Source organism: Eurosta solidaginis, chromosome 1 (genome assembly GCF_040869045.1).
Source record: "Eurosta solidaginis isolate ZX-2024a chromosome 1, ASM4086904v1, whole genome shotgun sequence".
Lineage (NCBI taxonomy): Eukaryota > Metazoa > Arthropoda > Insecta > Diptera > Tephritidae > Eurosta > Eurosta solidaginis.
In genome coordinates this window covers 68,303,486-68,316,762 of record NC_090319.1, presented here as the reverse complement: position 1 = coordinate 68,316,762, position 13,277 = coordinate 68,303,486, and the positions used below count along the sequence as shown (strand labels likewise).

General features: G+C 35.4%; 1 protein-coding gene across 1 annotated transcript in view; it reads right to left on the bottom strand.

The window, feature by feature from the left end:
• Jhbp2 (Juvenile hormone binding protein 2) overlaps nt 1-13,277 on the bottom strand; it is a 45,372-nt gene that overhangs the window by 1,887 nt on the left and 30,208 nt on the right. Inside the window, exons 4-5 of the mRNA XM_067771307.1 lie at nt 2,380-2,513; nt 1,274-1,426 (exon numbers count right to left, since the gene is read on the bottom strand). Coding sequence (XP_067627408.1) covers nt 1,274-1,426; nt 2,380-2,513 — 287 coding nt within the window. The remainder of the gene's footprint in view (nt 1-1,273; nt 1,427-2,379; nt 2,514-13,277) is intronic.

Below are 13,277 nucleotides of genomic sequence, written 5' to 3'. Positions count from 1 at the left end.
TGCAATTAGACGGCGATTCGTCTTTGAGGCGAAACTAACGTTCGTTTCGTAATAGAGAATGAGGCCGTTATTTATGGTATGTAGCATATTCTTTGTGTAATGTTAAGGGTTGCTTTGTTATATTATGTTATGTTGTGTTATTTTATGTTATGCGTTATATTACGTTATGTCATGTTACGTATTGTTTTATTTTTTATGTTATGTTATGTAATCCTACGTCATGTTATGTTATGCTATTTTATGTTATGTTATTTTATTCTATTGCACGTAAAAAACAACGAATTTTTTTTTCAGGGGCTTCTGATAGGTAGTGCTATGACTTGTTGTATATGACTATGTTTGAGAAAACAGTGCGTTTTAACCGAAATTCGTTATAGCTATTTTTCTAGTCTGCATTCAATAACATACTTGGTAAGGTCAAAGATAATTGTGAATCAGTGCATCTCAGGATGAAAAGTGTAACTTTGTGAATTTACGACCATTGGTTAATTGAGGCCTAGTAAGAATTATGTGGCTCTCTGCCTTGGAATGTTTAATTAAGATAAGACGAGCCGGACCCGTGCGCATCTTGCGCAACAAATATAAAAGTCTCATTTCAAATATCAACAGAAATCAGCTGTTCTATCAATCAAACATCTATAAACTTGTTAGCAACTGCCGGTAATGCAGTGTTCGTTCTAATCAAATATTCACAATAGTGCCATAGTACAAATAGATTTCTTTGTGTGCTCACAATCGTTTATTTTTAACAAATTATTTTAATAAAATATAGCTAAACAAAAGCACTACGGCTAATAATGCCCAAAGCTCGATAATAGCACGAATCCCCATCTTTACAACCAAAACTTTATTTATAGATTTGGATACCAAACAAGAGCGAAAAAGAGACCTGTACATAAAAACAGCAATTAGAAATAATATATAAGATAGTTTGGGAATAGTTTGAAATTGGGAAGTGAAGTCATCCACTTATAGCGGCTGGAGATGTTCCACCCGTTGCACTAAGAAAATGGAAAATTTCCGTGTACATTACACACCTATGTTTTAAATTTCCTCAGCTTCGTATGAAAAAATATTATTCACCTGTAGGTGATAAAATTTCTACATTTCGTTAATTACTAGCTACAACATGCTTAAAATTTGAGTCAAAGTCGAGTCAGAAACCTCACCCATTACCTTGGAATATTCCGAATACAATTTTCGTTGCGTAGGGTCGCATTTGTGCTTACTATTAAAGTTTTACTTATAGAACTTAATATAAATCAGTACTCACGTATCACTGTATTGCCGTTAGCAATATTATCCACACCCATTTTTATTTCCTTAACATTGAAATCCATTTTGACCTGTTCGGCTGTTAAGTAGGTGCGTCCATCTTCTGCTGTGTTGGGTATTGCTTTAAAGTAGATTTTCGCCTTAACGCCATCTGTAAAGATTTAAAAATATTGCTTTCAGCATGATATGTAATGACTAAACAGGGTTTTTTGATTATTTTTGAAATGTGACTTAAAACTCAAGCACAGAAAAAGTTAAGGTATAAGCAAATTAAAAACTATCTAATGGTTGAATTCAACATCTTCAGTTAGTCTCTTATCTATGGTATAAGCTGCGTTTTTTATTACGTGCATATACATATGCACTTAAACTGTGTATCGACTGCTAAGTACATTACTTTATCCACACTTATGAAATAGGTGTTTACAAAATTAGTACTTAACAGTTTCATTATGTAGTTTTTCGACTTTTGCAATGTTTTACCATGCCTAATTAAAAAACGAAATGTAAACAGAGGAAATGTAGGTAATGAAATTCTATTGTTTTGACATTTGCGGGGCAGTGCTGCCGAATGTTTTGTTGGGCTATGTGCAGTTGTAGTTGAGCGTTTTTTAATCGCAAATGTAGATGTTATACATTTAAAAAAAAACTGACTGTCAGAATATTAAAAATGGCTTTTTAGAGGCCATATTCAGCGGGTGATAGAAAAATACGCAGGATGAGACCACAATATTAACCCTTAAAATCAGGTGATCTTGTCTCATTGTTATTTTGACGTGTATGCTTGTCTTCTCCACATTGATCCATAAGTTAACGAAATTCTTGATTTCTCCATGCTAGCTGAATTATCGGCCGTCAGTCAGTTCAGTGCAAGGAAAAAGTTTATTTTGTATTGATTTTCGTGTACTTACAATAGATTTTTACGATTTGTTCAACAAAGTATTAAAAATTAACGTTTTTACTGGAAGTAGGTAACCCTGTCTTGGTGAGAACCGAAGTATCCTCCAGATAAATTCTAAACTATCTAGAGATGGTGAAAACGGCCCTATGGGCAGATGAATACTTAATTGATATACAAAATAAACTTTAAAATTGTCAACTTACCGTATTCGCCCCAATAATCACCAGCACCAGATGCTTTCACTAAAATCAGCACACCTGACGAACGATATTGTGCACGAACTTTGATGTGTGGAATTTCACAGGTCAACTGGAATTGCAAAGTTTCCAAATCAGAACTGCGACAGGAAAGAACGAAATGTTTAAATATTATTATTAAACGATCTTGATGAATAAGAATATACTAAGAATAAAATTTGTTGTCGTTTTGTCTTTATCTATTATTTGATATATTTATACGCTCATACTATAAGTATACAACACGTGGGCGTTAAACCGGTAAATTTTCATAAAATATTTTTTCTAAAAAAACTAGCCATATTTTGTTATTTACCAAGTCATGGTAATTTATACATACATATATACTTTTGCCTAAGGGTATATAAACTTGCATTGCATTAAGTTAAACTTTTCGAGTACATACATATGTATGTGTGTAGCCATTATGCCATGACCTAAGAAAAGCCGACTCGGCAAACGGCAGTTCTTATATACAAATGCATTTGTTTTGACATTTCAATGTCTACGCATACGAAAAAAAAAAACACATGAAGAACTGTTGTCCAAATCGATTCATACTGCACTCTTCACCTTGATAAAAATTGGCAATGTTGCTTGTTGTTGTATGTGTGCGTTGTCTAAACACTTATATTATCTATGTATGGGTATGTTAGATATGACTCTGCTTATTTAGATTCGAAATCCCGTGATTTCAGTTAGTTTTATCCTAGGATCAGCAAAAAGTACGACATCGTTATAGTGAAAGCAATGTAAAATGAACCAATGAGTTTTCCAAAAGAACTACAGATCGTTCTGAAGATTTCGTAATTTAATTCTCGCAAAAAAGAATTTCATCCCCATTACCTGTTGTTGTAGCAATAAAGAAACTGCAGAAGGTTTTTGTAAGTGTTATCGATGTTAATGGTCCATTGCCGGGTATGAACCCGGTACGTTTGTGTAAAAATACAACATTGAGTCTTTGGAGCTACTTTGGGACTCTAAAATCTCTTCGGAGGTTATCGCGCATTACGTTTTTATTAACTTTGGGACTCTTTCGAAATCATGGCGGTAATATTTTAGAGCGACTTCGGTACAATTCCGATATCAATGGGTTATCGTTTTGTTATTGATTTTTTATTGATACCGAAATCATAGTAGATGTGTCGATTTTTATTCGACTTGTTGTTAGTTTGTTACCGGCTTGTTATCGCTTTCATATTGAAGCGTTATAGTAAGGAACCGGATATATGCCAATACCTCGTCGATAACAAATCGATTACACGCCGCCAACAAATCGATAAATTGGCGATAAAACTTCGATGGCTTTTGATTAAAAATCAATCGGGAAAATCGCTAACTTTTCTATAAATAATTGATAACAAATCGATAACTTTCCGGTCGTAAATTGAAGAAAATTGATGGATGATTGATAATCAATCAAAAATTTTCGATGACAAACCGGTAAATTTTGGATAGCAAATCAATAAACTTTCAATTCGATAAGGTTCGTTATCAATCGCAAATTTATAGCACCTCGTTAACAAACCAAAAACTGTTATACCTTTTCAGTAATCGATAACAAATTTATGGGACGCTAGATAACAAATCGATAGCTCGGTTAAATCTCGTCGAAAGCACGCCGACAACAAATGTATAATTTCGTATAAGATAATCTTTTGTCTAGATAGCGGCTCACGGTGTCGTATGAGTAACAACGTTTTTGTTTTAAAGCGAGAATGTAACTGTATAGATAGCAGTAACTGTGATAGCATCCATAACTGTAACCACTTTTGCAACCATAACTATAACCCGTAACCGAAACCAAAGTCGTCATCATAACCCTAGGCATATTTCCAGAAGTTAACCTAGTCATGCAGGTAACCCTCATCTTACCACAGGCGTGACCGTAACCATGATTGTCACCAAAATCATTAGTAGGAAAAAGTAATCACCATCGTAAAGGTAACCATAACCGCAGCAGTAACTGTTTACATACATAATCGTAATTAAAACCATTACGGTTATCATAGCAGGCCGCGGTGCTGTCATAATAAGGATAACCCTAACAGCCAATAATCGGTATTACAGCGAAGCCGTCACTGCCAGCTCTGCAATAGTCTTTACCGTATAATCTTGGCCATTACCATAACCATAACGAACATAATAACTGTCATACCTGCTAGCATAGCCGTTAATGTAGCTGTAATAACACCACAATGTCAATCACAAACGTACAGTTAGTAATTTTATTGTAAACCTATGTGTAACCGTAACTACAATAACAGATGTCGCCATACACGTAACTATAAACATAAATGAAGCTCCTCTTGGACAAACTTCATAATTTTTTACTTCGTTTACGTCCCCTCTTCGTCAACATCTTCCTTCCCATCTCCTGCACGCTCCGGGAACAGGCACCATAAAGTTGCTAGCTCGATTATCTCGGGAAAGACTTAATATTTGTTTTATTCTACGTTTCCGTCTACGTCTACATCTTCGTCTGTGTGTTTGTTTCGCTTTCGGAGTCCTTACATGCAGGTTGGTACAAGCCAAACTACCAATACCTCGGATTCAATACCGCAACTCGGACTTCGCATACGCATTTGTAGGTACATATTAACGAACCAGTCTGCCAAATCGTACAAAACAAGAATACCTTGAATGCAACAACAAGTCGCACCACAATGTGCGAAGTATCTTCGTAACCGTTCCCAATTCCGTTTCCACTTCCGTCTTCATCTCCAATGCGGTCCCTGTCACCGTCTCTATCTCTGTCTACGTCTCATTTTCCATCTCCGCTGCGTCTCCACTTCCGTCTCCATCTCAATGCGGTCTCCGTTACCGTCTCCATCTCTGTCTAAGTCTCCGTTTCCAACTCCACCGCGTCTCCAGCTCCGTCTCTATATTCGTCACCGTTCCCAATTCTGTTTCCACTTCCGTCTTAACCTTCCCTTCATTGTCATCATCGTCTTTAATTTTTTCCCTCCTCAATTCATTTTCATTTCTACTCTCCTTTATCTCCTTATTATCTGATTCTATTTCCCATTTAAATTGATTTGGCTTATGTCCGCTTTCGAAATCCTTACGGGCAGGTAAGTTGAAGCTAAACTACCAATGCCTCGTATTCCCGCAACTCGGGCTTCGCACACGCATTTTTAGTTATTATATATATGAATCAGTCTGCCAAATCATACAATACAAGAATACGTTGCATGCAACAACAAGTCGCACCAAAATGTGCGAAGTATATAACAATTTAATACATTTTTCAATTGCTGACGACCGGACGATGCAGATACTAGCGTGTGAAACGAGTTAGCCACTTGACGCTACTAACCTTGAATCCAATAGTTGCACTTGGTTGTTTTTGCTATTGCAATTGTGAGTTTTTGGTAGCTACTGTAATTTTTTGGTTTTTGCATCTTTTTTGTATCTTGAATTTTAGATCCGACGTTCGCAAAAAAAAGCCGTCGAGTTTAAGTATATAAGTTTAAGTTAAAATAAATAAAAATAAATGTAAGGCGCGATAACCTCCGAAGAGATCTAAGGCCGAGCTTCTCTTCCAATTTGCGTCGTGCTCCTCTTGATTTTTCCCTACAAATTGGCGGGACGGGACGTACTTGTTTTATGCCGACTCCGAACGGCATCTGCAAGGCAGATGAGTTTTCACTGAGAGCTTTTCATGGCAGAAATACAATCGGAGCGCTTGCCAGACACTGCCGAGGGGCGACCCCGCTTAGAAACATTTTCTTCTAATTGAAAAATCTTATTTCTAAAATTTTGATGTTGCTTTGCCCGGGAGTTGAACCCAGGGCATACGGTGTATAGGCGGAGCACGCTACCATCACACCACGGTGGCCGCCAAGTTTAAGTTACTGTAATTGACAAACAGCTTCTTTGAACATTATAAATAAACGAACAAGCTTATTTTTTTTTAGGATAAAACATGCTCATGTCAATTTGTGTATGTGACTCCACCAATTTGTGCGCATGCGAGCGTACCAAATGAATTGCTTTGTGCTCACAAATCACTGTAATGTCTAATTTGCAACACGCGACGCACGTTAATGTCGACAAGTGCTTAGTATGAAGTTTGGCTGAGGAGCTACGATATGCATTGGCGTAAGATAAATACTGAGAGCTTTAGTTCAATACATACACACTAGGCCGGGTCGATTTGTGGGGAGGCAAAAAAATCGCCCATTGCTCTGTGAAAATCGTATTCTAGGGATCAAAATAAGAAACTTTGCCGAAGGAACCATACCTCTAAAACGAATTCTGATGTCCCCCCTTTGGGTCGTAGGGGCAAATTTTGAAAAATCCCACTTTGAAATGCCTATGTTTTTTCTTTTTGGAGTTTATTTTTCTCTTTAGAAATTTATTTAGTCAGAACATATGTATGTAAATGAAAAAATGAATTTAACTTAGTAATAGAAAAGAAATTAAAAATAATTATTAGAAATTAGCGTTTTTACAACCCCCTTTTAAAACCAAGGCATCACTGTGATGCATTTGCATGTCGTAAACATAGTTGTATGGGTTTTTTATTCAACCGTTTTAAAAAATGAAGGTATCACTGTGACGCAATTGCAGATCGTAAAATTGCTTGTGTTGTTTTTTTAAGCCACCACAAGACACAGCAGGTAGAATTGAAATTGCCCCTACCCAAAAGTTCGACCCAAAGGGGGGGGGGGCGGCATCAGAATTCGTTTTAGAGGTATGGTTCCTTCGGCAAAGTTTCTTATTTTGATCCCTAGAATACGATTTTCACAGAGCAATGAGCGATTCTTAAATCGACCGCCCTAATACACACATATGTAATTACACATAGTGTATGCACAAGCTTTACATATCTAACAAGTATCTAGTAAATAAGCTATTACCATGTAGAAAAATGAAATGTGTCTAGTTTGTTCTTACTTCGGTAATGTCTATATTTTGTATTCAAAATATCGACTTTGCTTACCCTACTATGACAACTGATTACCCGTAAGGCAGTGATCTGATTTCTTTAACACATTCCGGGCCTACGTGATGTATACGTATATCCCATTATAAAAATGTGCATCAAAAAATTTCGTTTGGAAAAAAAAAAATATATTAAAATATATATGTATGTGTATTCGACCCCAATAACTATTTTCCTCTTCGATATGTAGCGATGCGCCGGTGGTTACACTTTTCATTATTCTCCGCGTGTACAACTTGTCTACGCAACTGTCCTCAAAGCACATTTTGCTTTTCAAAGCTTCCTATTCACCTTTCCTAGCTCACTATGATTTTACTTTACCAAACAGTGGATTCCCAAACAAGTGTTTTTTCCAAACAAGTGTACCACCATTGTTCCGCTCTGGCAATACATTATTGCCAGACATATCATAAATGATTTCCGACATATGCATATATAAAGAAGAAGAAGACTTATAGATTTGTGTTTAAACGGTTCATTAAGTCGATAATACATCAATAAACCATTCATATTGTAACGAATATTAGCAGCACTAAGGGATACTATCATCTCTAAGCCGATGCTAAGCAGTGACTTGATGCACATCACTAATTCAATCATTATGTCTACACATATGTACGTACACGCAGCGGAGAAGCAACGCACAAAAACATGCAGATATCTTATCTGAGATGCTCCCAAAAGTATGCAATTATAATTGTGGAAGTGTCGCTCACAAATACACGCGCATATGGGAAGCTATACACGTGCATCTGTAGTTATAACTTTATAGCAGTAACTAAGTAAATTCTGGAAGCGCCTAGAAGATGGAACGAGGAAATCAAAGAGTATAAAAGGCAGCAACAGTAGAGGCGCTACAATCAGTTGGATTTAAGATGCTATCTAGCGAGCAATAGCAGTATTATTTTGAAAATCAGTTTCATTTAAGCGAAGTATAAGTGTTATCGAAAAGTACTTTAATAAAGGCCATTTTGCATTATTGAATAGTGGTGTTATTTATTCAACGGTTTAGTGATTCGAACGTTAGCAGAAGATTTGGAAGAAGCGGAATTTCAGCAAATTCGTTACAATATATAAAAATGTATGCAAAGCGCCGATATACCTCCGAGGAGGTTAACGTCAGACTTGTCTTCCAACTTGCGCCGTTCAACTTTTAAATTTGTCCTACAAATTGGCTGGGGAAAGCTACGAACACAACACCCGGCCACCACACCTGTCGATAAAAACTCGTTAAGAAACCCGATGCAACCCGATCGATAACAAGCCTAAAAACGTGAACCTGATTAAGGTTCAGTTGGTCTTACTTATATGTATGAAAATATGTTTTTGAAAAGATATGAGCCATTGACTATCAATAGAAATTTGACGCCACTCACTCTTTTATTTATTTGTCTGATCAACGCCATAGATTGATGAGGAGTATGATGACTAGTACCTAGGACCTACCTAATTATTTTCTAGCTTTTAGTATTATTCTTATTCAATTAATTATTGTTTGGAATAAAACCGTTTAACTTAAATTTTTGGTTTTTATTATTTTGTTTTCAAGTCTTTAGTCTTTATTTAATTGCCTATTATTTCTCATACTATTTAGTTCATTATTACAAGAACTCTTTCCTTCCAAAGACTTTACTCGACTTTGCGCAACGTATGCTTGTTCCTCCTCGAACTCCAAAATATTTCGATGTCACTTCTACCGAACTGTATGTAATATTTGTTCCAAATATGAGCCAAATCGAACCACAAATACGATTTTTTAATTACATATTTCGATCCATGCGCCACCTATCGAAGTTTTGTTTCTTATTATTCCATTGTGATCGGGTTCTGAACTATACTCCAAGTTTCAAGCTTGTAGCTTATCGGGAAGTTACTTAAATTTCAATTACAAAATTCTGTTGGCTCGCTCAAGTCAAGCTAAATAAAATCGTTTAAAACGCTTGCGTTTATTAATCAATCGCTCTCTACAACATAATTTTCTCGCGTCTTAAAAACAACTTAGCACATGTAAATAACTAACGCTTATATGCATAGATATCTAAGTAGATGCGGGTGTACGTAGTAAAAAATAATAATAATAATAAAAAAAAAATACATGCGCACTTGCATACACCCAAATAGATGTAACTGGTATAGGAAAAAGCGTAGTCTCTGGCCAGCAATAAACTTCGTATAAAACGTGTTGTTTGATTAAACAAATTCCGGTCGTAACGATCACTCAGAAATTTTTCTGCATATAGATAAGGCTGTGGTAGATTACTCACAGTACTACAACTACAAATATGAAACTATGGATTTATTCAGTCTACGCGAGGCCCTTACGGACCGGCCAGTTGAACCTAACCTAACTAATATGAATTTGGCATATCCAAACAAAAACATTTTGACATGCCTTATAAAGCAAAAGCATATCTGATACTGATATATTTTTATACTTAGCTGAGCAGAGCTCACAGAGGATATAAATTTTGTTCGCATAATGGTACCACGTAACGGCATAAACTAATCGAGATATAAACTTATATATCAAAATTATCTGGGCGAAAAAAGAAATTCATTTAGCCATATCCATCCGTCCGTCCGTCTGTCCGTTAACACGATAACTTGAGTAAATTTTTAGGTATCTTGATGAAATTTGGTATGTAAGTTCCCGGGCACTCATCTCAGATCGCTATTTAAAATGAACGAAATTTTACTATAACCACGCCCACTTTTTCGATATCGAAAATTTGAAAAACCGAAAAGTGCGATTATTCATTACCAAAGAAGGATAAAGCGATGAAACTTGGTAGGTGGACTTAGCTTATGACGCAGAATAGAAACTTTGTAAAATTTTGGACAATGGACTTTAAAAGAAAGTAATTTAAAAGTTTTGCAAGATGTAATTTGGCAGCTGAGTATGTAATGTTCGGTTACACCCTAATCCAGCCTTCCTTACTTGTTTATTTTACTAACGTTTTGTAATAAAATTCTAAACTTGTAAATCTTCAATAAACATTTGTCAACCCAGCGGGTTAGGTGGACTAGAATATACCCGCGGCAAGTATGCCTGTTGTATGAAGCGACTTAAATACCAAATTGATTCAAGTGTTTGCCAGCGCAATTTATAGCTTCTCCAACCCAATTGTCAACCTCACCTCCCCGTGGCGAATACTGTTTCTGTAACAGCCGAGGCTCTGGCAACCCCAAGTTCCTCATGGATCTAATTGATGGGAGGGCGGTATGGCCTAGAAGGTTTCATGTGGTCATGCTAAATCTTTCACGAGATGGTCGGGCACCTGAATGGTGCTTGTTACCAGAATCTACCGGATCTACATCCGGAAAAGGGCCATCAACATCGATAACACTCCCCAAGGCCTTCGGGGAGTGTCCTTGTCGTTACTCAGGAAACTGTAAAACAGTCATGCAAAGATGGAAAGCGAAGCATTAAGGAAAATTATGTTCATTGCTCCCCCAGGGCGCTTTAGTATTTGGACATCTCTTAATGTTGAGAGTGATAATTCCAACCACCAGCTTCGCTTTTGGAGCAATTGTCATCATTTGCTGAAAGGATATATCTAATCTATAGATTTCAAAGAGTTTCGTGACATTAAAACAGCTTTAAAAATAGGTATTTATAGCCGTTGTATTATCTACCTACCTACCTAAAACAATATACCAAAAAATACATCGCCTTCCTTCTCCTTAATGCATCTGGATTTCGAAAGATATAGTCTCTCAATCCTTTTGAGTCATTATAGTAAGTGAAAGTACAGAAATTGCCAGAATCAGTTAATAGTCATCACATCACAAGAAAAAGCTGTACTAATAAAATCTTTAACAAGTTGTACAGAACGTAAGTCATTTGATTCGACTATATTCTTAGAAGCATCTCAATAATCTTGCAATGATTACAAGATATACATACAACAGATTTGTATTGTATAATCAATTCATTTTATCAATATTTACTTGTAGTTCAGCAGCAAAAGTTGTTATTTAATTAGTTAATTATGTAATTAATAAACAATTTTTGTTGTTTCAAACCATTCTTGATTGTTTTAAAGATATTAATGTTTATTGTAATAATTTATTGAGATAATTCAATTCTAAATTATTTATTTTACTATCAAATAACTGCACTTTCTAATAAATATTAGTTGATCAATATTTTAGTTATTTAATTAGCAATGATAGTGAAACTTTTTCGTAATTAACTCGCTTAGTAAGATCAGCATTCACTCTATGCTAGTTTGGGTGGTCCTAATATTTGCCACTTTCAGATCCGGAAACTTTTAAGACAACCCTAAACGGGACAATTCAGATATTCCCAAAAATATATAAATAACAGTATCCCGACTAGTCAGCCAGCTTATTTCTCAAAAGATTTTTCCCGGGAGATTTTCTTGATTCTTACGCTGCAGTCAAAAGTAGTCAGCAAACATACTACACCTACTTTTTTGTAATGAGGGAATGCAAGTTAATATTGACAAAATATAAAGTGATGAGGGGAAGTATGAGTTTATATTAAGAAAATACAAATTGATAATGAAAAATGTAAGTTTATAATGAGAATATATAATTGATAATCAGAAATGTAAATTCATATTGAGAAACTATAAATTGATAATGAGAAACGGAACTTCATATTGAGAAAAAAAATTTTTAATAAGAAAATGTAAGTTCATAATGAGAAAATAAAAATATTTAGCTTTTATTTGTAATTTTTTTTACTTAAGTCGAACTGAATTGCACTACGTTCACAACTTAAAAATATCTGTTGTAGATGGCGAAATCGACAGTAGTGGTTATAATTTAAAAAATCTTATTTAGCTTAAGTATAATAAAATGTAATAGTACATTTACATAAACCAGTGCGAGAGCAACACTGCACATACCTATTTCCAAACAGATGTTTTGTGTCAGTTCACATGCAAGTAGAGGCTTAAATATGTTTTCCTCGCGTTTTGAAAATATTTCCAAGTGCTTTAAACATCACTATATTTTATCTTGTCTTTATACTGTATCCCCGAGATATTGCAGCATTGGTTCACCGACTCTAGATCAGCTTACTTAAAACTTTTTATTCTTAAAATTTAATATTTTCTCATTAATAAACTATATTTTCTCACTATCAATTTATATTACTCATTATCAATTTATGTATTCTCAATATGAACTAACATTACGCTCCTCATTATCAATTTCTATTTTCTCATTATCAATTTGTGTTTTCTAAATATAAAGTTATATTTCTCAATACAAAGTTATTTCATATTTCATATCTTTATTAAGTCAAATGGTAACAACCTTACTGACTAGATTACAGGTTAACTTAGTACTAGTTTAACAATTTTAAAGTAAGATTCACTGAGATAGTTAATAGGACTTAATGCGTGCCTTAAACAGAGACCTTGGCATGGCAAAGTCCAGGTCAAGACTTCTGGATAGGCGATTAAATTCTACAAGACCTCTTATAAGAGGTGCGAAACTGAAGTAATTCGAACGCAGCACTTCAACGCGGAATGTACTGTGAAAGCGGAGAGCTCTGTTAGGGACATTGAAATTCAACTGCCCAAGTAGTTCTGAGCAGTCAATGGCACCGGATATTATGTCAAAAATAAACATTACGTTTTGAACAAGACGTCTAACTTCAAGTGGCAAGACATTGATAAGCATGCATCTTGCATTGTAGGGTGGCAGGGGATTAACAAAGTGCAGAGGTTGAAGAGCAAATCGTATGAACTTGCGCTGAATTCTTTCAATTCTTAAAGAGTGTGAGGAGTATATGGGATTCCAGATGACTGATGCATACTCTAACTTGGAACGCACTAAGGCATTGTATAAGATTTTCCTGGTATATGGGTCCTTGAAATCCTTGGCATATCGTCGCAAGAAAGCTAAGTTGGTATAAGCCTTTGGTATGAGAAAGTTT